General features: G+C 51.9%; 1 protein-coding gene across 1 annotated transcript in view; it reads right to left on the reverse strand.

Annotated features, from left to right (window-relative positions):
* Positions 1-24,728, reverse strand: part of GNAI2 (G protein subunit alpha i2) — a 188,961-nt gene that overhangs the window by 9,099 nt on the left and 155,134 nt on the right. The window contains exons 5-7 of the mRNA XM_032799322.2: positions 19,544-19,672; positions 7,967-8,096; positions 6,059-6,212 (exon numbers count right to left, since the gene is read on the reverse strand). Of these exons, the coding sequence (XP_032655213.1) occupies positions 6,059-6,212; positions 7,967-8,096; positions 19,544-19,672 (413 nt within the window). The remainder of the gene's footprint in view (positions 1-6,058; positions 6,213-7,966; positions 8,097-19,543; positions 19,673-24,728) is intronic.

Consider the following 24,728-nt stretch of genomic DNA (forward strand, 5'->3'; position numbering starts at 1 on the left):
TTCCTCTGTAGCAATCACACACCCTTATCCCACCACCAAGATACTTAAGAACTGCCTAGGGGACACTGAGGCACCAACACAGTATTCAGAGCAAACATTAGGAACAGTCCCAGTTCGTCACAGAGGGGGCTCCAGTAATTGGTGATCTGAGGAGACTCAGCCATAGCACCACTGAGTCTCGTTTCTCACCCCACATGCTGCCACAGTTGCTTACAACACAGCTTTAACTACCAGCATCCAGTGAGCAGCTCCCTCTGCTGGAGGAGGCAGATTTCCCACACATGGGACAGAGCGAGTCAGCCCTTCATTCTGGTTGGGCCACAGCCCCAGCACCACCAGCTCTCACGAGGAGTTCTGCCATTGTACGAGATTGCAGCTTCCTTAAAAATAGGTGTCTTGCCCTCCCAGCTGCAGAGAAAAGCTTCACAAGAGTGACTCGAATGAGCCTGACGCTCAGACATCAGAATCAAAGAAACAGAACTTAACAGCTGTTGGGTTTTAGATGCTCAGGAGTTTTAAGCCCCACTCGTGATTTCTGCGGGTCAGACCCGATGTTTGAATCTTTGGGTCGGTGATGCTGTGCCCCAGGATCTCGCTCCACAACAATGCAGCGAGTGCCGTGGGTGAGGGAACGTGGAGAAGGACAGCATCTGACATGGAGAACCTTCCCCACCCACCCTGGAGGACTGACTGGGTCTGTTGAGCCACCTGTAGAACTGGGTACGAGGGAAGCACCTGTTTGTCATGCGCATTTGGATGGGCCCCTTTGCACCAGGGCTCCAAGTTGGATGCATTTCAGCGCGGATGGCCACCCATTTACAAGTGACAAACCCATGTGATCAGCTCCACCTAGAACACGCTGGCTAGGATACACACACTGCGACACGTACACCCCACAGGGCCGAGCGTGTTACTGGGCCCTCTGCCTAACCTCCAGAGGATGGCACCTGGTACAGAACCACCTGGGGACTCAGCCATTTAGCTCAAGCTGTAGCAGCTCCTGCTCTTAGCTCTGATAGTGCCCAGTTCTATCCCTGGTGTGTAGGCCAAGATTGTGGCTGATTGACAAACCTTTGGACACGCCCAAATTCTCTTCTGGGACTCTCCAGTGATATGGGATAAGGGATCCTGGCAGCCCACAATAACAGTGCATGGAAGCGCTGCATGGAGACAATGTGTGGGCTGCTGCCCTCGGGGAAAGTATTATCCATGTCTATGGCTGGAGAATCAGAGCAATGTTGGGCTGCAAGGGCCCTAGAGAGGCCATCAACTCCAGCCCCCTGTGCTGAGCCAGGACCAAGTCACCCTAAACCAGCCCTGACAGGGGTTTGTGCAACCCAGTCTTACAAGCCCCCAATGACGGGGATCCCATAGCTACCTTTGGAGGCCTATTCCAGGGCTTTACTCCCCTGAGAGTTAGAAAGTGTTTGCTAACACCTAACCTCCATCTCCCTTGCTGGCGATTACTTCCATTGCTACCTGTCCTCCCTTCAGTGGAGGTGGAGAACAATTGATTCCCATCCTCTTTAAAACAGCCCTTCACAGATCCGAGGCTGTCACCCCAAAGCACCCTATCAAGCCAGCCTAGCCCGCTGCCAGGAGATGTTGCCATTCCATTCGGACTGGGTCCTTACACCACCCACAGCACTGTAAACAGACTGAAGAGGGAGAGAGACGGAGCAGCATGGCTTGAAAGATGACTGCTTGTGCCTGACCACTGATGACGCCAGCTGGCCCTGGCCCGGGTGATGCCATGGTACAGCCTGCCGAATGCGCCCTACTTTGAGAATCCCTGCCCAGCCTGCACTCCCTGATTCCTCAGGGCACTCACAAGTAGCAGACTGAGGTGGCAGCTTAGATTGGTGGCCAATTGGGGGAAATGCCCAGTATTGGCTAAGGACTGGCAGGCCAGGTGCACGGCTGGGCAATAAGACCAGAGCGTGCTACCCCCAGCATGGCACAGTGGTGCAATCGGCCCGCCCATGGCGCTTGTTTGTAATAGGGGCACTGGCTGCGTCGGCTCTTCTATATTCCCCAGAAGCCCCATCGAGGTAACCTGCAACCTGAAAGACTGGACTAACTCCCATAACTGGACTAACTCCCACATCCGGTCACTTTTTGCGGAGCTGGCAGAGCTGCGTCAGAGCACAAATGACTGGAAAACTGGCCGTTCCAAAGTTACTTGGGCTGGGACTGAACAGCTGTGCTGCAAAAGGGACAGTAACATGCACATGGTGTTAAAAATCCAACATATTTTCCCCTCGATCACATGATTTCCCTTCCCCCATGTACCCATTTTTCAGAAAGCCCCAGAGCTTGACGTTTACGGCTGTTATCCTTCGGAATGTCACTTCTCTGTCAGACTGATGCACTGCTTGGCTGTTCCAAGTGGGATAGAGTACCAGGCCCTGTGCCCTGATTGTTCACACAGCATCACTTGAGAGAAGTAGGTTCCCCAGGCCCCAGTTTGTTACTGTAGGGTTGCTATAGCCCAGCAGGCTGCTTCAACCCTGGCTGCAGGGCACGTCCACACTGGCTTGCTATGGCAGGACTGCTGCTGGGTTTGAGAGGAGCTGCATGGCCGTGGTTTGTTATGGTGGCGTGGGGCACAGGAAGGGGTTCTTGTAGGGTTGCCAGGGACAGCTTCAGTTAGTTTGGGTTTTTTTCAAGAAAAGGCCAGTGGAATTTTAGGCCCGCCCAGCTCACAAGCGGAGAGAGGGAAGGCTGGGCCAGAGCTTAGAGCACCAGCCTAGAACAGAGAGACCTGGTTCAATCCCCTCCTCTCCCACAGACTCAGGGTGCGACCTTGATCCTGCCACTCACCACACAGGCCCTTGCCTGTACAACGGGGTGACAGCCCTGCCCTGCCACCTGGGGCATGTGAGGATCACAGTGAAGACGGTGAGGTGCCCAGATACTACAGACAGGTAAGTGCCTACAGAAAAGTCAACACTGTGAAAAAAGATGAGTTCTTAACTTGAGTTAGGTCATTCAGGTCAGGGTCCATCTGCAGTGGAGAGAGTGCCTCTGATCCCTGGGAGACAGACTCACACTAACCGGGCATGAGCCTGTCTCCCCCGTCTGGGAGGTGCACTCACAGCTTTAGTGTAGACAGACCCCTAGGACAGGCAGACAGCATCCCTTCAAGGTCAAAGATGCTTACCCCCCCCTAGGCCTGGGCACCTGGCAGTTGGGGTGGAGACCCAGACAGCCCCATACGGAGCCTGAACACTGCGTTCGGCCCACAGCCAGAGCAGCTGCAAAGGCTGGAACTGGCCAGTCACAGGTATTTCACCCCCTAACCCAGAAGGAAGCAGATTTGTCCACCGGTTCCCTTCTGTATAGAGGGCAGTCACAATGCACACAGCTGCCAGTAACCCCAGGAGAGAGCAGCTCAGCCGCCATGCCAACGTGCTGCTGCCCTATACAGACTCTCCCCTGCTGGAGACTCCACTGAGCCCAGCACGGGAGCCTCACTAGAAGGAGCCAGACACAAGCTTACTGGTCTAGTAGCTTATCAGCAGGGACTGAGCAAGTCTGTAGCTCGCTGTTTCCTGTCCTCCTGACCTAGCGTGCCTCTGGCACTTCCTCTGTAAAGAACAAGCGTCATGGGGAGACTCTCTCAGGTTTTCAGTTGCACAGTGAGGGCCCGATGATTTGCCACTGCTGCCAGGAGGTTCTGATAAAGCAACACAGACTAAATGGAGCCTGCATGCTGCTGTGGTCACCTTCTCTTCCCTGCCTCTCTGGGGCCCTGGCTGCGCTGGAATCAAACCCCGTTTCACGGGATTGCAGGGATTAGTGACCAGGGAGAACAGGAGTACTTGTGGTACCTTAGAGACTAATAAATTTATCTGAGCATAAGCTTTCGTGGGTTACAGCCCACTTCATCGGATGCATAGACTGGATGAAGTGGGCTGTAGCCCACGAAAGCTTATGCTCAAATAAACGTGTTAGTCTCTGAGGTGCCACAAGCACTCCTCGTTCCTTTTGCAGATACAGGCTAACACGGTTGCTACTCTGAAACCTGACCAGGGAGAGTTAACTGGTTTCTCAATGACAGTCTGTGTTTGTACCGTGCCTGGCATAGCATGGTCCTGTCTGGCACAGAGGTCCCAGGTGCTACCAGCTGGCCCTGCTGCCCTCCAATAGACAGAATGAGATGTGCTCCCAGACCTAAACCCAACATGGGGCTGTAGAGCTGAAAGCGACTCGCCTGTAGCTGGAGAGGTTGAGGCCACTCAAGGGGGATCCCAAGTGCTATGCTGCTACGCCAGGGATTGAACCAGAAGCAGGAGCTGCTATAACTTGAGCTAAAGAGTCAGGCTCTGTAGCTGTGGCTGGAACAGACTCACCCTCTATGGGCTGGGCAGAGCAAACGGGACGTGGCCAGCGGGTTGTACTCTGAGCTCACAGGGGCCCTAGAGGACAGCACAGTGACCCGTTGGGCCCAGGTTTGCTACAATTTACATGGATTTCCAAACCCGCCCCTCCCCCGTCATGGACTGGAGTGGTTACACGATAGGCAGGCACCCCAGTTTGACACGGCAGAGTCACTATGCAGAAGAGGGTAGCTGGTCTTCACCTTGGGAGCCCCAGCTCCCCCCCAGGGCTGGGAGAGAGCAGCTCCCACTGGAAGCCGGGACTCCAAGGTGCAAGTAAGGGACTGGCTCTGTGCATCAAACGCTGGGGCTCAAACAACTCCTCTACTGTTTGAAGTCATTGAGGCCAGCGTTCAATTAGCACGACCACCTCGAATAGGTTGGGTCTCAATGAACCCAGACAGGACATCTCCTAGAGTAACTCTGGCAGGCCTGGCTTGGCCTGCATGCTCCCAGCCTGACGGCACAGAACAGGGCAGCTCCAGCATCCCCTCTGACAACGGGGTTTGCCTTGAAGTTTGCAGTGGCTTCACCCTGCCCCTGAACCGAATCCTCCCTGAGCCACTGGTGTCATGATTGCCTGGGCTGTGATGCAGGAGGAGCTGTGCTAACAGCTGGCCTGGCAGGAAGCAGCTCACCGGGCCATTCCAGGGTACCTGGAGGAAGCAAGAGCTGAGCGGAGATCTCCCCAGCACCTCAGGCCTGCTCTAGCACACAGCTCCATGATCAGATAAGCCTTCAGCATCTTGTGCATGGAACCTGCATCGCTCCTGCTGGTGCTAAGCTCTCAGATGGCAGCAGCCAACTCCAGAGTCTGACTCAACTCAGCTGTGTCAAGGAGATGCTACTTCCTGCCATGTACAACCACAGGGTCTGGATGGGCTTTATACCCCACAGCTAAACACAGCAGACAGTCACCCTAACTCAGGTAAGTCCCCAGCTCCAGTCAACATCTCAACAGAGCTGCCCTCTCTTACATCAGCAGAGATCGGGGCAGCAGAAGCTGTGACAGAGCTGGATTTTCCCCACTGTCTGTCCCGTTCACAGGGACCTGCCTCCCAGAGGCAGCCCCACCATCAGTCACAGGCCTTTCCTGGTCTAACTGCGGCTGCAGAGACCTTTGGGTTCAGTTCCTCTGGCACTGCCAGGAGCCTCTCAGCTCTTCAGATCCTTGTGTATCTTGCATGAGACCTACTGCATCTGATCTGTTAGCTGAGCCTTTATACCACGCTCATCTCTGTACCGCCCGCATGCTCATTTCACGCATTCCTAAACCGATACCATGTGAGGTCTGCAGTGGCACCCAATCACTCCTGATGACACAGGACCTCTCATTTGTAGTCACCTCCTCCCAGCCACAACCTGTACTAACAGGCAGGGATGTCAGTGCAACAGGCCTAGTAAGAGCTGTGTATAAACAAGATAGTCCAACCCTTGGCGTTTTCATTTCTACCTCCTGCCCATGGCCTGCAAGTGCAGCCTAAAATACCAGGGTGTGGCCAACAATCTTGAAATGCAGAAGGTCTGGGATGGAAATTCTAGGAGCTACAAGTCTGTCCTCCACCCAGAGCAGGTGCAGAGCAACAGACCACATCCCGGAGCCATGCCGAAGTGGCTGATTTGCTGCCCGCTGGGAGTCAGGATAGGTTTCACCCTGGCGAGAAGCAGCACGTTACCTGTGTACTCAGGGAAGCAGATGGTCAGGGGGCTGTGTATGATCTTCTCCTCAAAGAGGTCCTTCTTATTCAGGAAGAGGATGATGGACGTGTCTGTGAACCACTTGTTGTTACAGATGCTGTCAAACAGCTTCATGCTCTCGTGCATCCGGTTCTGGCAAGACAACCAACCATAGGCACTCAGTGAGCTAGACGGGACCCGGACAGAGCAAGAACTGGGTTAGGAGCCAGGGAAATGGCAGGGGGAAGGGTTTCCTAATGGTTAGGACATGAGACTGGAATTCAAAAGACCCAGGTTCAGTTCCCTTGTCCCCCAAAACTCCCTGTGTGACTTTGTGCAAGTCACTTTGATCCAGATCCTCAGAGATGTTTAGGGGTCTCACTGCCACTGGAATCAAATTCCTTAATGCCATAGCTAAGTTCAGTTGAAATCAATGGAAGTTTGATGCCTAAATATCTTTGAATATTGGGCCTCAGTTTCCCATTTGTACAATGGGATAAAACCACTCCCTGCTCATGGGTGAGTGATTGGGCCATACAAGGACATCAGACAGACTAGCATGAGTTGGGGAAGATCTCAGGATCCAGCACAGCCAGAACCTCTGCCTTTTACACAGAGGAGATCACAGGATTTTGGGGCACTGTGTTTCAACTCTAGAGAAGTTTAGGCACCAACAGCCTCATGCATTTCCGCTGTGTCCTGGATGAAACTGACTCCAACCATTCCCACTGGAGTCTAGCTAGACCGGAGTACTCATGTCTCCTATGTTTAGGGACCTAGGCATCCAGGTTAACTCAGTTCTAAGAGAATTCTGAGAAGCTTTAAACGTTTTTAAGCCATAAATCTTATTGCAGAGCAGTTTTTAGAGTAGAACGCATGTGGGGATGGTAACGGTCAGCTGGAATTCCTAGAAGCCACATGAAAGCATCAGAGGGCTAGTTTATGATATGTGCACACAGGTTTAATCATCAACATCATGTGGAGCCACAGAAAGAAAGGAATGAGATAAGCGTGCTAGGGCATTGGAACGAAAAGGGAGGACAGTTTGGCTTTAGGCTATTGTCATATCCCAGCCTGGCACAGCAACACTGCACTGCTGGTGTCAAAATGCCAACCTTACAGAGCACTAAGATGACACCCTTCCCAAAACGCCAGCCTTGTCCCTGTGAAGTACCGGAATTTGGGGAAAGAGAGATGATGTTAGCCAAGTTACGCTCAACATGCTCACAGGACCCATGAGCTGCCCAATGCATCACTGTGATCACTAAAGAGCTTGTGGAATTGCAGAATAAACCATGGCTAGAAGGCAGAATTGTTTAGCAGTGAGTAATAAGCCACTGGAGCAGTTTACCAGGGGCCATGGTGGATTCTCCATCTCTGGAATTTGTCAGTCAAAACTGGCTCCTCTTGGGATTGTTTGGGGGCAGGTCTTTGGCCTGATTATCCAGCTCAGACTAGACGTACCCAATCGTTCCTTCTGGTTTTGGCAGGATCATGTGGCTGGGAGGCAAACCCACAGCTTTCTACTGTCCCAGACGAGGGCTAATAAGTCTGCTGAGATGCCCAGTTCCTGCATCCATCTAACCTACAGACACCCCTCATTTCTGTCCCCTGCATTAGAGAGCTGGTGCAATGGTGGCCAGTAAGGGTGGGGGCAGGTGGGGAGAGGATGCCAGAGAGGGACAGAAGGCACCTGGCAGGAGGAAGGAGATTAGAGTGCTGGGGAGAGGGAAGCAGGGGTGCGGGGGAAAGGCCTGGAGCCTCCTGCAGCAAACTCCCTCCCTGGTGAACATGCACAGATCCGGGGGATTGAGCTGGAGACATTCAGCCCATGGTCCCTCATGCTCATGCATTTCAGACTAGCTCCGAGCAACGCAGGGCCAGATTAGCCCCTCTCCCATCCTTACCATCTCCTCATCTTCAGCCAGAACCAGGTCATAGGCGCTGAGAGCCACGCAGAAGATAATGGCCGTCACACCCTCAAAGCAATGGATCCACTTCTTCCTCTCAGACCTCTGGCCGCCCACGTCAAACATCCTGCAAGCAAACAGCCAGCGTCACGGCAGCAGGGGAGCTCCCATGCTGCCCCTACTGCTAAGCCTCAGCCTGACCAATGACCCCCCAGTCCAGAGAGTGATAGCCGGCTACGGCTGAGACTGGAAGCCACTCAGCCCTGCTACTGACTGGCTGGGACACCCTGGCAGGTCTTGTCACCTCCACGGGCCTCAGTTTCCCCAGCTGTAAGACCAACCTCCCAGCGCTGGGAGGCTCAGTTAGTTAATTAGGCCCAGATTTTCAAAGGATGCTCAGCAGCTGTGATAAATGAAGGGGGACAGCTCCCTTTTATGGACACCCAGCGAGCCAGTTAGTTATAAAATCCCTCTTGGTAGCTGTTCTCTACTTACTTTACCTGTAAAGGGTTAAAGTCTGACTGCATGCATAGGTAAAAGGACGTGAGAGCACACCTGGCCAGAAGAGCCAATGGGAAGGCGAGAACTTTTAAAAATTGAAACAAGACTTTCCTTTTGTCTGTCTGTGATTGTTCTTCCAGAAAGGGGGGACAGAGCAGCAATGCTGTAAGAAGTTTAAGCCAGGTATCAAATCATACCTAGAAACTACTCATTTGAAACCCCAGATATGTAAGTAGATCAGGAAAAGGCTAGGAAGACGCAGTTAGGTTTATTTCTTTATGGCTTGTAGATTCCTCTGTGCTAACCCCAAGTGCTTTTGTTTTGTTTGTAACCTTTAAGCTGGACCTCAAGGAAGTTATTTTGATGCTTAATTATTACAAGTGGTTCTTTTTAAAATCTAACAATAGTCTAAGTTTTTAGATGTATTTTCTGTCTTTTGCTTTTAATATAATTTACCTTTTTTAAGAACAAGACTGGATTTTTGTGTCCTAAGAGGTTTGTGCACATTGTTTAATTAGCTGGTAGCAACAGCTGATTTTCTTTGTTTTATTTCTCAGCTCTTCCCCGGAGGAGGGGTGAAGGGGCTTGAGGGTACCTCACAGGGAGGAATTCCCAAGTGCGCCTTCCTGAGTTCTCAAAGGCTTTTTTTTTTGCACTTGGGTGGTGGCATCATCTACCCATCCAAGGTCAGAGAAAACTGTAACCTTGGGAGTTTAATACCAGCATGGAGTGGCCAGTATTAATTTTTAGACTCCTTGCAGGCCCCCACCTTCTGCACTCAAAGTGCCAGAGTGGAGAATCAGCCTTAACAGCAGATAAACATCTCTGAGGACCTGAGCCTAGGAGTCTGCAGGCTGCCTGGGGATGCTCAGGAGGACACAGTAAATATTTCTTGTTGAGAATCATTTGCTCATGTTACTTAGAAACCCCTTTGCCATCTCCGAAGGATTAAGTGGTGCTGGCACCAGCGCAGATTAGCAGCTGCTGTTCTCTCGGCCAGGCCAATGTGCTGCTCCCTCTGCTAACTCAGCAAACTCCTGCCTCGTCTCCCAGGCCCAGCAGCAAGTCGGACATGAGAATTTTAGCTGCATTTGGACCCTTACCACACTACAATGTCTAACCAAGTCTGTAGCCAGCTGGAGACCTGAATGGCTCTAAAGTTGGGGTTTGAGTCTTGTGCCCTCCCAGAATTCCCCCACAAAGGACAGACAAGTTCTCCCACAACTGACTGGGGGAAAATCCCAGAGCATCTCAGCAGGGTCGGTGCAACCATTTAGGCGGACTAGGCGGTTGCCTAGGGGGCCAAGATTTGGGGGCGCCAAAAAGCAGCACCCCCAAATTTTTTTTTAAGTGGTTGAGCGGCCTGCTGCTGCTGGGATGGAGAGGGAGTCTAAGCTGACGGCGGCAGTGGCACCGGGCAGCCCAGGGTGTCCCCTGGGTCAGTGCCCCACCACGGCAGCCGGCAGTCCAGGGGAACCCCTGGGCTGCCGGCTGCTGCCTGCTGCGGCAGTGCACTGACCCAGGGGTTCCCCTGGGTAACAGAGGCCTCGAAACAATGACTTAAACTCAGTGGGGAGGAGATGTAGATTGACCAGATCTCATGAATGAGCTATTTAAATGCAGGCCGGATACTCCTTGCACTTAATCCAGTGTAAATGAGGATCCGCTCCATTGAGACTGGTGCATTTACACCAGAGTGAACAACTTCTGCTTAGATAGTAAGCTCTTTAGGGCAGGGACTGTCTCTTATTATGTATGTGTGCACAGCACCTAAGCATGATGGGTCACTGATCTCAGTTGGGGCCTCTAATGATGACATATTTGGGAAGTGCTATTAAATCTTGTGCTTTGGGGTTTAAGCCAGTCTCTAACTATGAGGCACCAGGATGAGACTGAGGGGGGCGGGGAACTGCTGCAGGGCTGGGGGGGAGCAAGGTGGAAGTTTCACCTAGGGCGTGAAACTTCCTTGCACCGGCCCTGCATCTCAGCACAAAGAATCATGGGATGTGCCCTCAGCACACATGGGTGAGTGCAGAGACAGTGCGGATGCTAACATGGATAGGGCTCTGCAGTGGGGATGCTCACACTCGGGCTAGGCTAACTTGGGTGCTCACACCCAGGTGCCAATCACCCAGGCTGGCTGTGTGGTGCAGACACAGGATTCTAACACTGGATAGTTAACGTGGGGATAAAAATGTACCTCCACTAGGGGAAAAAAGTGTGTTCTTAACACAAGTTAGTAAGCTTGTTAACATCCCAGTGAAGACAAGTTAGCAGGTCTACTTAGCTAAATCCTAGGCTGCTCCAGTCTTTATCTCGACATGCTAATTCATGTGAAAATGACCTTGCCGTCACTGTAGCTCTACCTCATGTCAGCTAACCTGAGTTAAGAACAAACCCTTTTTTCCTTGGAGAAGACAAGGCCTCACAGACAAGCCATCTAAACAGCCTCCTCCCTTCCTGGGAAGTGTAAATTTCCCTTTTCCCTTCCAGCATCCATGCCTCTTGGGAGGTATTACTGCAGCTTGCAGGCAAGCGGGGAATGAGCTGTGGCAAGCAAGGATGGATCTCTAGGAAGATGCTGTTGACAAGCACTGGGAAGCAGAGGCTGAGGCCTCAGTAGCCTTGCACACATTCAGACAGCTATCCTAGCAATGCAAAGGAAATGCATGGCTCAGGAGCGAATTACACTGGTCACATGTAGTGCTGCTGAGCTAAATAGGATAAGAATGCTGTGTTACAGCACAACGTGCAAGGACCGATGGTGTTAGCACCTTCCTGGTTTAGAGTGAGTGCTCTGAACATTAACTTGCCAGGCATACGCAGAGGCACCGCTTCCCCTGGGTGTCAGTGGAGACTGGGCAGGAGATTAGGAGCTGGGAGCTCTGGAGTTTTATTCCTGGCTCTGCTGCTGAGATGCTAGGTGGCACTGGGGTAGTCACCTCAGCTTTTTGTGCCTCGGTTTCCCCATGTGTGAAATGTGGATGATCAGACTCACTCACATGACTAGGGTGTGGGATGACTTCCCTAGTTAAGGTGCAGAAAGCATTAAGACTGCCAAGCGTTGCATGTTGTCAGATAACAACAGTACTGCTTCCTGTGCATGCAGCAGGCACCTGCTCACATTACATTCAGGAACTCTGGGGATGTTAGGCCTGGACGACACACCGAGTAACTAATGGCGTTATCTGAAATCAAATCAGTTTCAGTTTGTAATGGGCTCAGGCTGTGTCTACACTTAAATTGCAAGCTGAAGCACTTCCAGTAGCTACTCACTGCAGTGACATGAGGGCCTCTACCACCACTGGAATTAACCACTTCCCTAAGAGGCCACGGCTAGGGAGATGGACGAATTCTTCCTAGTGCTATTACACCGAGGGGTAGGTCAGCTTAACTACATCTCGCAGGAGAGTGGATTTTTCCCATCCCTGAACAACGTGTAGACCTGACCTTAAACTTAACCAATTTAAGAGAGCGTCCACACTACAGGGGCTGCACAGATTTTGCTAAACCAGTGCACAGGCTGTGTGTAGAAAAGGATTAAATCATGCCACATTGGGATTAGATCAGTGCCCTGGATTCAGCTGCACTGGTCCGAGCCCCTAATGGACACAGATCAGTTTGGTTATAACAGTGCATCTTTCGGAGACATATCAGTCATGCATCTACTTGCTCTCTAGTCACCTGCTGAGCCTCCTCAAAACAGAAAACAGACTAGAGAAAACCTGTATTTCTGAGGTAGGAAACAAGCAAAAACACTTATTAAAAACCCTTTCAGCCCTTTTTCATACGTCATTAACGCACACTCTGTGACGAAGTTGGGGATCTTTGTAGTCTTTTACATGCATAGTGTATGTGCTCCTCAGTTTCCCTGTGTGCTGCATGTTTAACAAGGTGGTGGGAGAGAGTTTGTTGCTGCAGAGAACCACGTGATGTCACCTAGCAGACAGGACCCCCAGACAATGGCCTGAAGAGGGAGAACCCTAACAACTGATGACCTGGTGACTAAGGACCCACCCCAGCTTGGCAGTCAGCTGGTTCTGGCCAGTGAGAGGACAAAGGGCTGAGGAGAGAGGACCCTAGTGACCTGACCAACCAGTTCCAGCCAGAGGGGAACAAAGGCTGGAAGACAGGAGGCCCAGTGACCTGTTTACCTGGGACAGAAGACAAAGGATAGGGGAGGAGCTGTTGGGCTGGATGCCCAGCTGGAAAGCTCAGGGTCTCTGGACAAGGGGGAGAGAGAGCAAGCAGAGCCCACCTGGATGCAGAGGAGACTTAGGATGTACTGTGCTGAGGGAGGCCAGGCCTGAGGGCCCTGAGAGTTTCCTATGCGGTGTTCAGACACTCAGTAAATCCTCCTGTTTTATTCTGGCTGAGAGTCACTCCGATCTAGAGAACAGGGTTGCATTATTCCCTCTGCGAGTGGAGGCCATGGGGGTCCAGAGCGACTGGACTCCCAGAGAGGGCCTACGACAAGAGACAGGTGTGCTAAGGCTCAAAGAGGTGTGGTTCCAGGAGGCAGAAGGGCTTAACCCCCGAGAGTGGACCCCGAGAAGGGCTGTCACACTGAAGGACCTCCCAGGGAACGTACGGGGCCAAGAGTGGGCACGACCTGTGAGTCCATAACACACTCAGAAAAGGGCCAAAGTTCAATTTATCCCCTAAGCAAAATGCCTTTCACTTTCAATGGGCAATGGTCCATTTTGGAAACCCAGCCTTTATCTGAAGATCTTTCTCTCTCTCTCTCCAGGATAATGCAATGATTGCCAAGGAGAGGAATCTTCGCTATTGAACAGATGTAAGGAGAAGTAAATCTATCTAGGTTATTATATCTAAATAGCTTAGCTTCTCCCATGTTTCTAAGCTCCTCCCACAGTTGAAAAAAGAGACACCAGTCATCTGATGGTGACGGCAATACCACACTGTAGCTGTAGCAGCTGCAATCCTGAGTGCTCTGTGGCTTTGCTCTGCAGCAAAAACTTGCTCATTTCACTTGTTAATTACCTTAGCTTACAATGAGGTGGGTGAGGTAATAACTTTTACTGGACCAACTTTTGCTGGTGAAAGAGACAAGCTTTTGAGCTACACAGAGATAGAAGATCGGGGAGGCTGTGATTTGTGAAGTTGATATTTATGATATGTACAATATTTCCGGAGTTACTGTTAGTGGCCCTAGGTGTGGAGAGAGGACTTAACGTGGGCATTGCCCACCTCAGATCCTCTTCAGAAGACTAAGTGTGCTGTAGCCCAGTGGTTCTCAACCTATTTATCATTGTGGCACCAACAAACCCCTTTGCCCAGCATCCTCCACTCAGAGACCCCTCCACAGAGTGGGGCTAGGAGCAGAGAGCCGAGTGCAGGACCCTGACCCCGGATCCTGCAATACGTGGCTGGGCGGCAGCCTGCAGCTGGCAGTAGCTGGTTGCTTGGACCCTGCTGCATGGAGCTGGTGACAGCTGGCATCCCAGAGCCTGCGGCCTTTAGCACACAGCTGAGCTGGGCCGCAGCTGTACGCTAATGTGGTCGTATGCGGCCCGCAGGCCACAGGTTGAGAACCACTGCTGTAGTCTTTCCGGCTAGGATGAGGAGTAGCCAAGTAGTCTATACTCCATGGACTCCATGAGCCAATCTGTGACTGCTAGCAGCAAGTACACAGCTACCTCGATGTAACGCCACCCGATATAACACAAATTTGGATATAACACTGTAAAGCAGTGCTCTGGGGGGGCAGGTTTGCGCACTCCAGTGGATCAATGTAAGTTCAATATAATACGGTTTCACCTATAATGCAGTAAGATTTTTTGGCTCCCAAGGACAGCATTATATTGAGGTAGAGGTGTATATCCAATGCTAGTGACAGGACACTAGATGGAGAGGGCTTTGAGTTTCTACAGAGAATTCTTTCCCAGCTGTCTAGCTCCTGGATCTTGCCCACATGCTTAGGGCCTAACTGATCGCCATATCTGGGGTTGGGAAGGAATTTTCCCCCAGGTTAGATTGGCAGAAATCCCAGGATTTTTCCTCTACAGCATGAGGCATGAGTCACTTCCAGGTTTAAATTACTGTAAATGGTGGATTTTCCATAACTTGAAATCTTAAACTGAAGGGTAGGTAAACTTTTTGACTCAAGGGCCACATCTGGGAATAGAAATTGTATGGCGGGCCGTGAATGCTCACAAAATTGGGGTTGCGGTGTAGGAGGGGGTGAGTACTCTGGTTGGAGGTGTGGGCTCCAGGGTGGGGCCAAAAATGAGGAATTCAGGGTGCAAGAGGGGGCTCTGGGCTGAGGTAGTGGGGTGTGGGGAGGTGAGAGCTCCAGCTGGGACTGTGGATGAGGAGTTTGGGGTGCAGGAGGGTGCTCTGGGCTGGAATTGAGAGGTTTGAAGGGCGGAAGGTGGATCAGGGCTGGGGCAGGGGGATGGGGCTCAGAGGTGCAGGCTCTGGGTGGCACTTACCTCAAGCGGCTCCCGGAAGCAGCAGCCATGTCCTCCCTCTGGCTCCTACATGGAGGCGCAGCCAGGCAGCTCTGCACACTGCCCCGTCCCGCAGGCACTGCCCCTTCAACTTTCATTGGCTGTGGTTCCTGGCCAATGAGAGCTGCAGGGGTGGGCCTTGGGACAGGGGCAGCATGCAGAGCAGAGCCTCCTGGCTGTTCCTATGCATAGGAGCCTGAGAGGGGGCCATTCTGCTGCTTCCAGGAGCCATGTGGAGTGGCCCACAACCCTGCACCCCAGCTGGAGTGTCGGAGTGTGGCAAGCCCTAGGATCCCACTCCCCAGCGGGAGCTCGAAGGCCAGCTTAAAACAACTGGTGGGACGGATCCAGGCCGCAGTTTGCCCACCCCTGCTTTAAACTATGATTTGAGGACATCAGTAACTCAGCCAGGGGTTAGGGGTCTATTACAGGAGCAGGCAGGTGAGATTCTGTGGCTTGCAATTCACAGGAGATCAGACTAGATGATCATGATGGTCCTTTCCCACCATGTGTCTTATGGAATAAGAGAGGCCTGAATTAGGAACCCAGGAGGCCGCCACCTTCCCAGGCCCACTTAGGACACCTGAGCCTCCCTACGCAATCGCAGACCCTCCAATGGGTAGAACCCTGCATGGATACACAAATTATATCCGCAGATGTGGATATCTGCACCCGCAGGTATAAATTGCGTATCTATGCAGGGCTCTACCAATGGGATAGGAAATACATCACTACCTCTGCTGTCCAAAGCAGGAGCGAAGAGAGGCTCCAAATCCAGTCCCTTTCCTGGTGCTTGGATTTCATAGTAACTCTAAGCAACAGCACCGACACCTCTGCCCAAGCTTCGTCCCTGAAAGTGGTTGTCCCTCAGGTTTTCCTCCAGGCCCTCCTCTGGTCCAGCTTCCCCTGCCCCAAAGACACTCCCCCACCTTCTCTAGCTGGAGGCACCTCCCGGCATGACTCAGCTGGAGTCACCCACGGCTTTGGCACCCCAGCCACATGAGACCCAGCAGAAAAGCACGGCTTTCCCATACAGCACTGAGTAGCTGATGCCCTAGGCATGCAAGGGCCAGTGCTTGGGTATAAACAGGGAGAACGGACAGAGTCTTCTACCAGAGCCATGACTGAGCTCTCTTCCCAATCCCAGCACACACCCTCCCCTTCTCGCAGCCAGGCCGTGGAAAGTACCAAATTGGCACAGTTGTCGGGTGCTGGATTAAACATGAAATCAATCTCACCAGGATGGGGTCGCGTCCCCACTCCGCTCCACAGGGCTCCTCATTACTGAGGTATGCTGTCAGCGCAGGACATGAACCAGCTCAGGATGAGCTCTGCCTTGCCAACATCAGCTGACGTGACCCTGGCTCAGAAAAGGCAGGAGGGCTCCTGAGCCTAGCGAGGACTGAGGCAAGCATGTGATTTTCATTTAGGTCAGAAACCCGGGATTTAATTTGTTTGATGCCTTTTATGACTTTCCCTCAATGGCTTCGCATTAGAGACTCAAAGGCCTGTAAAAACACAGGCGTTAGCACAGAAGAGAGTTCAAAACCTGTAGCAATTACGAGGGCACAGGAGACAGGATCCCTTCTGGCTAGGAAGAAATTATAGCCAGGTATTTTTTAACTCAATGTTCTTAAACTCCATAAACTCTCAAAAGTTTAAACTCTCAAAGCCACCACCATGCCACACAGATTGAACTCCTTCATATTGGGCAACCTTAGTTCACCTGCCCCATACTGTTTTTTGGAGGTGGAATATCTGGTTTACTTTCTTGGCTGTACACCATCTCCCCCCTCGGAACTCCACCTGCTCATCAAAGGCTGGTCCATGACCAGCAATGCTGTCTTTGCATGTAGGACTCAAGCTGGTCGACTAATTCTCACTAGTAAGACAAGGTGGATGAGGTAATGTCTTCAGTTGAACCACATTCTGCTGGTGAAAGAGACAAGCTTCCAAGCTACACAGAGCTCTTCAGCTGTGAGACAGGTACTCAGTGTCACAGCTACAGACAAACCCAGGGTGACCTCGGGCAAGTCATTCGGACTCTCTCTACCTCAGTGGAACCAGGGGTGGCACTTCCCCATCCAACAGGTGTCTCAGGAGGAGAAACACTTTACAGAGCGTGAGGCATTCAGATACTATGGTGAGGGGAGCTATAAGCCCCAGCTAGATACCAAATGGCAGGCCTAGTCTGGGCGTGATGTGAACGAAGAGGGTGCACGATCCTTTCCAGCTATGTTCACGTGATGAACTACGGTAGTCCCAGCCAAAGGTGGCTTCCCTGAGTGCATTGTGCTGTCAGGCTGAGCGTGCCCAGAAGGCAGTGAGCTGGTTCTGTAGCAGCACGGTCCAGGAGTACATAGGCATCAGCTGGAAACTTGTTACGCTCAGCACCCAGTAGGTCTGATGTGTCACATTCTTAGTGCCAACATGTGCATTCAGCATGTTCTCTTCCCACTCCAAGTGCAGTACTATTTGGGGGCTGGAATTTGGAAAGCAAAATTTTATCGTGCACAGGGCGTGGGAGGCTGGGCTGCAGCCTGGCGATATCACAGGAATAGGGCAGCCTCTGAAGCAACGGATCCATCTCTGGAGCTTCTTGACTGATTACAGAGTTTTATTCCAGGGGCAAGTTTAGTTTTCCTGCAGGTTTCAGAGACCTGTGAGTGCCTCTGTGGTGTGCTGAAGTAAAGCTGGGCCACTTCAAACAACAGGAGTTAGGGCGTTGCCATCTGGCCCCCAAAACTTCCAGTCTCGTTGCAGTACTAGCGAAGAGCTAAGGTAATCACCCTCAGCCCTGCTGTCATGCTGGCAGCTGCATTCCTCCCTCCCAGTTAATGCACACATAGTGCTAGGTGGATTAGCTGCACTGCAGCCTCTTGGAATGGGAAGAAATTTGGCTAGGGGAGCTACAAATTTAAAAGCTGAATGATACAGTATCATCAGGTGGGAAGCCAATGCTTATTTCTACCTGTATTCTGTGGGTCAGTCTGGTGCTTGGGAAAGTAAAGAGAGTAAGTGCACTGCATAGACACACTCCCCTACTCCTGCTTGCAGCTCTCACACCCCTTTGCCAATGCCCTGCTCCACCAAAGCTGCCCATTCCTGACCTGCAGCTCCCCCGGCTATTCCAGCTCTGAAAAGACAGCTGTGCTAACTTCTAGGAAGATTCTGCAATGCGTGGCCTAGGCTGAGACCAAACAGATTTCCACTCATTTGCCCGCAAGACACCATGTGCCAGGGTACAGCACGCCCATTCTCCGTTAGAGCAAACGGAGACAGACATTTAGGAGGGCAGAATAGTTCAGTGTGTTTCCACTATGCTACTAACACACAGCTAACTACGCTGTCCTTCTCTAGCACTGTTAATCAGAGGATCTCAAAGTACTCTAAAAAGGGAATTAAATCTTGACCTTGCCCACCAGGTATTATTCCCAATTTACACATGGGGAAACTGAGGCACAGAGGGGTGAAGTGACCTGCCAAGGTCACCTAGTAGGCTAGTGGCACAGCCCAGGATAAAAGCCGGGTGTCAGCTGCAGCCCAGGCCCAGTTCTGAGGAGGTCAGTGGAGTGCAGCTGTTTATTCCAAGAATTAGTTTGGCCTGGTGTCACTTGAGCCACATCCCCATGCTGAGCCTGGCCTCCCCCACATCAGCACAGCAGGAGCACTGATTAGCTAATCCAGCAGATGCCCAAGTTACACGACAGGAGCTGGAGATGGGGACAGGGCTTGGTTCTGATCTTAACTGCACCACTGTGGCTACGGCAACATTACAAGCTCTCTCCCTGGGAGAGGCATCAACACATCTCCTCACTTTCCAGCCTGGCTACCAGCTGCAACGGGACATGAATGGAGGGGACGTCCTCACAGGCCAGCTGAACTCAGTGAGAGTCAGTGTCAGATGTTAGGCTGGACAAGGATTCAGCCTCAGACACGTTTAGACAGCGCGGTCCAAACTGTTGGCGCCTATGGCGTGTCTGCAATAGCACACTAAGCCTGGGTTTGAGGGACCCGGGCTTTTGCACTCAGTGTTTCCAAGCCCGTGCTCAGGTGTCCACACTCTATTGTGCTAACACATCCACGCTGCACTACGTGGCCCTTCTGACTCAGGGCTGCGGCTTGAGCCATGCCCACACTGCAAAATGATGGGACTTGGGCTCTGATCCACCTCCTAAGCAGGGTCAGACCTGAGACTGATTTGTGTGTGCCTGGAAGGGGGGCTTTGACTCAAACCCAAGTCGGAGCCTGGGCTTAGTGTGCAGTGTAGACATATCCTTGCAGATAGCCTGCCCCTACTTCTGGCAGGAAGCTAATTAAGGCTGTATTCCATCTCAGGCCTGACCCCTGTGAGGACTGCAACAGCCCACATTGGCCCAAGTCCACAAGGATCAAGATAGGGCGTCGCATGCTCAGACCTGGAGGCTGCACCTCCTTCTTAAAAACCAAGGCATTTGCAGGTGCATCACGCTGAGAATTGTTTTGCTGGCAGGACAGGTTCTCGTCTCCCTAGGGAAAGCTAAGGCTGAATGGGATGAGCCCAAGTGACACCAGGAGAGGTGAAACGAAGGGGCCAGCATGTCTTGAAGCTCCCACTTACTTGAAATGCAGGTCCTTAAATGTGAAGTGAGTCTCTACAATGCCCGTGGTCTTCACCCTGGTCCTCAGCACATCCTGCTGGGTTGGAATGTAATCCCCTCTGGCTATCCTCTCCAGGTCATTCAGGTAGCTGCAGAAAGAACACAAAGGAAGCTGCGTCAGCAAGGCAAGCCAAGGGACGTGGCTTGGTGCAGTCTCAAGGTTCTGCCCTCCTGGCTATTACACAGACCGGGTGCTTTGGGGGAAAACAGGAAAGTGGGCCACACCGCAGTGTTGGTTCCAGAGGGACTCAGACCTTCTGGCATGGCAGGACAATGGGAATAAAGCTGCTCAGGGAACATTTCCATGTTTGTTAAATAAAGGCTCCTTCACACCTATCTCCTGGCCAGTGAGTAGGGGAAAGAGGCCAGCAGAGATTCCAGCAAGCTGGAGCCATTTCCTAGTGTGAGCATGGAGCCCCAGCCCAAACAGAAACACACTGCAGGTGGGGAATCATGTGAGAAACGGACCCCAGCTGCACTTCATCCTCCATATGGAACCATGGCCCATGGAAACTACAAAGAATCATAGATGATATGGGTTGGAAGAGACCTCAGGAGGTCATCTGTCCAACCCCCTGCTCAAAGGAGGACCAACACCAACTAAATCATCCCAGCCAGGGCTTTGTCAAGCCGGGCCTCAAAAACCTCTACGGATGGAGATTCCACCATCTCCCTAGGTAACCCATTCCAGTGCTTCACCACCCTCCTAGTGAAATAGTGTTTCCTAATATCCATCCTATACCTCCACCCCTGCAACTTGAGACCATTGCTCCTTGTTCTGTCATCTGCACCACTGAACAGCCAAGATCCATCCTCTTTGGAACCCCCCTTCAGGTAGTTGAAAGCAGCTATCAAATCCCCCCTCACTTTTCTCTTCTGCAGACTAAACAAGCCCAGTTCCCTCAGCCTCTCCTGATAAGTCATGTGCTCCAGCCCCCTCATCATTTTTGTTGCCCTCCACTGGACTCTCGCCAATTTGTCCACATCCTTTCTATAGGGGGGTGGCCCAAAACTGGACACAATATTCCAGATGTGGCCTCACCAGTGCCAAATAGAGGGGAATAATCACTTCCCTCGATCTGCTGGCAATGCTCCTATTAATGCAGCCCAATATGCCATTAGCCTTCTTGGCAACAAGGGCACACTGCTGACTCATATCCAGGTTCTTGTCCACTGTAATCCCCAGGTCCTTTTCTGCAGAACTGCTGCTTAGCCAGTCAGTCCCCAGCCTGTAGCATGTCCCGGCATTCAGTGTAGCAGGCTCCTCAAGCAAGGTGGAACACTGCATGCTGGGATGTGTAGTCCAGGCAGGCTGGGGGCTGCATGTATAGGCTGAACTTTGGCTCTTCCTGCATTTTTACTCAGTACTTTCACTAGTGGGAGTCATCTGCACTAGCTAAAAATTTTGCTCCTCATTGAAACCCATCAGAGGCCTTCTGAGCTACTGAAATAGTGAGGCTGGTACAATCAAACCAAGGGCCAGGGCTGCATCATTCAGAAAATATGCCCCATAAGGGTGGGGGTTTTGTGCCCCATTACTGTGTTATGCTGTTCCGCAGCATGTATCTGCCACCCTTGTCAACTTCCTTGCTCCCAGCTGGGTAAAGTATGGTGCCTGGGTATAACTGGAGCTTTCCTGGGGAAGCAGATCCTGTCTCATGCTCAAGGCAGTGCTGTTTTCCCCCACCCCATTCTGAGCTAATCACAGCTATGGAGCTGCATTGATACGGTGCTGCCCTCAGGAAAAAAATGAGAAAGGAAAGTATTCATCACTATGGCAACAAACCACACAGAGAGCGGAAACAATTGATGGCTGTGCGCCATTTATAGTCAAAAACACAAACCCCTCCATCCTGGGAGGAAGAGGGAGGTACCGGCGTAGGGGAGGAGATGGGGCAGCAGTGCTGCAGTCCAGGCAGAAATACCCTGATGGGGCAACTCTGCTTCCATTGTCAGCTGGGGATGATCAACAAATGCTCCCTACCCCTTCTGCCTCTAGCACGCAGCCCTCACTGGTGGGCCCTGGGATGGAGTTCACAGGGCCTTCACTGCATGCAGCACATTTGGGCAGGGGCCTGTTGGAGGACCCGGGGAAGGACTGACAAAAGGCAAAGAGCGGCTTCCCCCAAAACACCAAAAGCATGACAATCCTTTACCATTCCTGGCATGATTCAAAGCTCCCTCCCCTCCCAGACTAAGTCCTTAACTAAACATAATCCCCACCCCACAGCAATAGAGATGTGGGTGCTGAATCCACATGTCCTGGCAAGTCCTGCATCTAGGCTGCTCAGATCAAGGCAGAGCATTCCATGCTGGGGCCTACAGCCCCCCCAGGCTGCACCTCTGGGGATACCTACACCACAATGAGAGGCGTGGCTGCAGCATATGTCGACAGACCCATGCTAGTGCTGATCTAGCTAGAGCAGTGGTTCTCAAACTTTTTTTTTTCGCGGACCAGCTGAAAATTGCTGAGGATCTTGGCGGACCACTTAATGATCTTTCCAAATGTTGTTTGTACCATTAGCTAACTGTTGTAAAGTGCTTTGGATAAAAGCACTATAAAAAAACCTTAAAAAACTTTTTTTTGTTCTACAAATAAAAGCACACAACTTATATTTTAATGTCAGTAGTCTTATCCTTCTAATGCAATGGATGTGCCTTCTCTCCCCCGCCACGGCAGCCCCAAGCTGGGGCTGGGAAGGAGGGCCATCTCTCCCCGTCAACTGCAGCCCTGGAGCTGGGGAAAGTCATCTCTTTCTCTGGCCACCACAGCCCTGCACATCCCAAATTCCATCCATCCCCTCTTCTCATCCCACTGCTCCCTCCCATCTACCACCTATTCCCCCCAAGGTCACCACCTCACCTTACATGTGCATCTTCTCCAGGGCCCAGGCACCTAATTAGTGGAGCCACACCTGCATGGGTGGCCTTTCATTCTCCCATGTGCAGCCACACAGGTGCGTACCTTAGCGGGAACTATCCACGGACCCCCTGAATGGAGACTAGACCTCTGAGCGAGAGCAAAGCTAGCTCAAGTAACAATAGTAGTGAAAGGCAGGGGCCACTTAAGGATGTAGACGGGTTTGGGTGGGCGAGGCGAGCCCATACAGCTGTAGCCTCACTGTTTCTGTTACTTGTGCTGGCTAGATCAAAGCTAGCGCGGGCATGTCTACATGTGCTGCAATCTCACCACCCAACTGCAGTGCAGACAAACCCTCTGAATTACAGGGAAGGGTGATTCAGTGCACCACTGGTGACATTTTGGGAATCCTGAACAAGTGTTGACGGTTACATTTAGTGTCATGATCTTTCCAGTAGAGGGAGCAGTCCATGACAGAAACCTAGCTCAATGCTTTCTCAGCTGAGACTTGTACAATGACTGATGAAAATGGCATTAATCCAGGCGATCTCACAGAGAGAACAGCAGATTACACATGGAGCTGTAGCCCCGTCAAATGCATGGGAAGCCCTGGTACTCTCACAGGAGGTGACGAGGGAGAGGCAGACATGCTGTCTCAGCTCAGCAGACTGGCACCGTGGGTTTTAAAGCAAAGGCTCTGGATGGGTGTGGTGCACAAATCAGAGCCCCCAGCAGGATCAAGCCTGCATATCTACGCTCTGACCTTATGTACTTCTACTGTGACCACCAGCTCCAGCAGTCTGGCATAAAGTATCTACAGAACTTTCATCTGCCAAGCAAACTTCAGGGCCAGTCCTTTCTCTGTGCTTCAGAGCCACTGGAGACAAGTCTGAGCTCTAGGTAGCACAGGCAGTTACTGTGGACTCAGTCTAGGAAGCAGTCTACAAAAGCAGCATCAGAGCACAGCAGCACCTTTGAACATTCGGTGCCACAGGCACAGGAATCCTGCCCACAACACTGCCTGGGAGGTCAGCAACAGTTTACATTGCCCCAGATCAGCTGCTTAATTGGGCTATTACAAACAAGCATCCTTTAAGCAAATTAGAATCATGCTAATCAGGGGATTTGCAGCACCCTAATCTGGCCAGAGCTAAGCTTTGTGATGACAGATTCCCCTCCATCACAAAGAACAATGGGCACCGAGTTGGGGAATGGCAGGTGAATCCCCAGCACAGTTATTACATGGTAATTTACACAGTATACAGCCGTCCCTGGGGAAATCACAGAGAGGCACCTACCCGCAGGAGAGCTCCTCACCTTTCCGCTGTGCTAATTAACACCCATTTCCCCTCCCTGGGAGTTTTTAAAGCCTGCTCTTCAAGAGCTGGGGCACGGAAGCCACAGCTCATCTGACAAGATGATGTTGTGCTCCCAGCAGAGATTAGCCTGCAGTGAAGCAAGGACAAGTCCCAAGTTTGGGCCCACACCAAGGAGCATGTGAAAGGCCTCGCCTCCTGATCAGCTGCAGCATGGCCCAAGGAGATCCTGTCATCTGCAAACATTTGCACGCAGAGCAAGTCTGCCTACTGATTTGAATAGGTGAAGCTCAGCCATGCTGTCCATCCCTCATTCTGCCAGAGGCACATGCTCCAAGACATGCATGGGAAAGCTGGCAGGTGCTGGGCACACTCGTTTCAGAGAAAACTCAAAATGTCCAAGCCTCAGGACTGGAGCCTGCCGGAAACCACATTTAAAGCTAGACCTCTGGTAGGGACCGAAGACTGGAACGCTAACCTCCAACACAGGTTCCTACCCTGAAGCTGGCTGGACCATGCAGTAGACACCAGCTCCTTGCCGTGCATGCACTTGGCCTCCACATGAGTTGCTCCACTCCCCGAGCTCCTGGCAGTGACCACGCCATGGTCGTTGTGGGATAGAGCACCTGTGTACAAATGGGAGGGGACTGGACACAGAGCCACCAGGGGAACACACTTAATGTGAGGGTGAGCCGAGGGATCAAAGGGGAGCCTGAAATACCAGTGCCAGGTAGGGAGCCAGTGGCGCTGGCCAGTAGCTCAGCAGCAAAGACCATAAAGTGATGTTGATTTACACCAGCTGAACATCTGACCCCCAAATTTTTTCTGATCTTCAATTCAGTGAGCAGGTGCGCCTATAGGAAGACACCGCGTGCTCTCTGCACCCTCCTAGCCCCAGAGATCCCCACAAGAGAGGATGCAAGCCCTGCCCAAAGCCGGAGCGTCACCCCACTCCAAGGACATGGCTCC

The sequence above is a fragment of the Chelonoidis abingdonii genome, chromosome 16 (genome assembly GCF_003597395.2).
Source record: "Chelonoidis abingdonii isolate Lonesome George chromosome 16, CheloAbing_2.0, whole genome shotgun sequence".
NCBI classification, from domain to species: domain Eukaryota; kingdom Metazoa; phylum Chordata; order Testudines; family Testudinidae; genus Chelonoidis; species Chelonoidis abingdonii.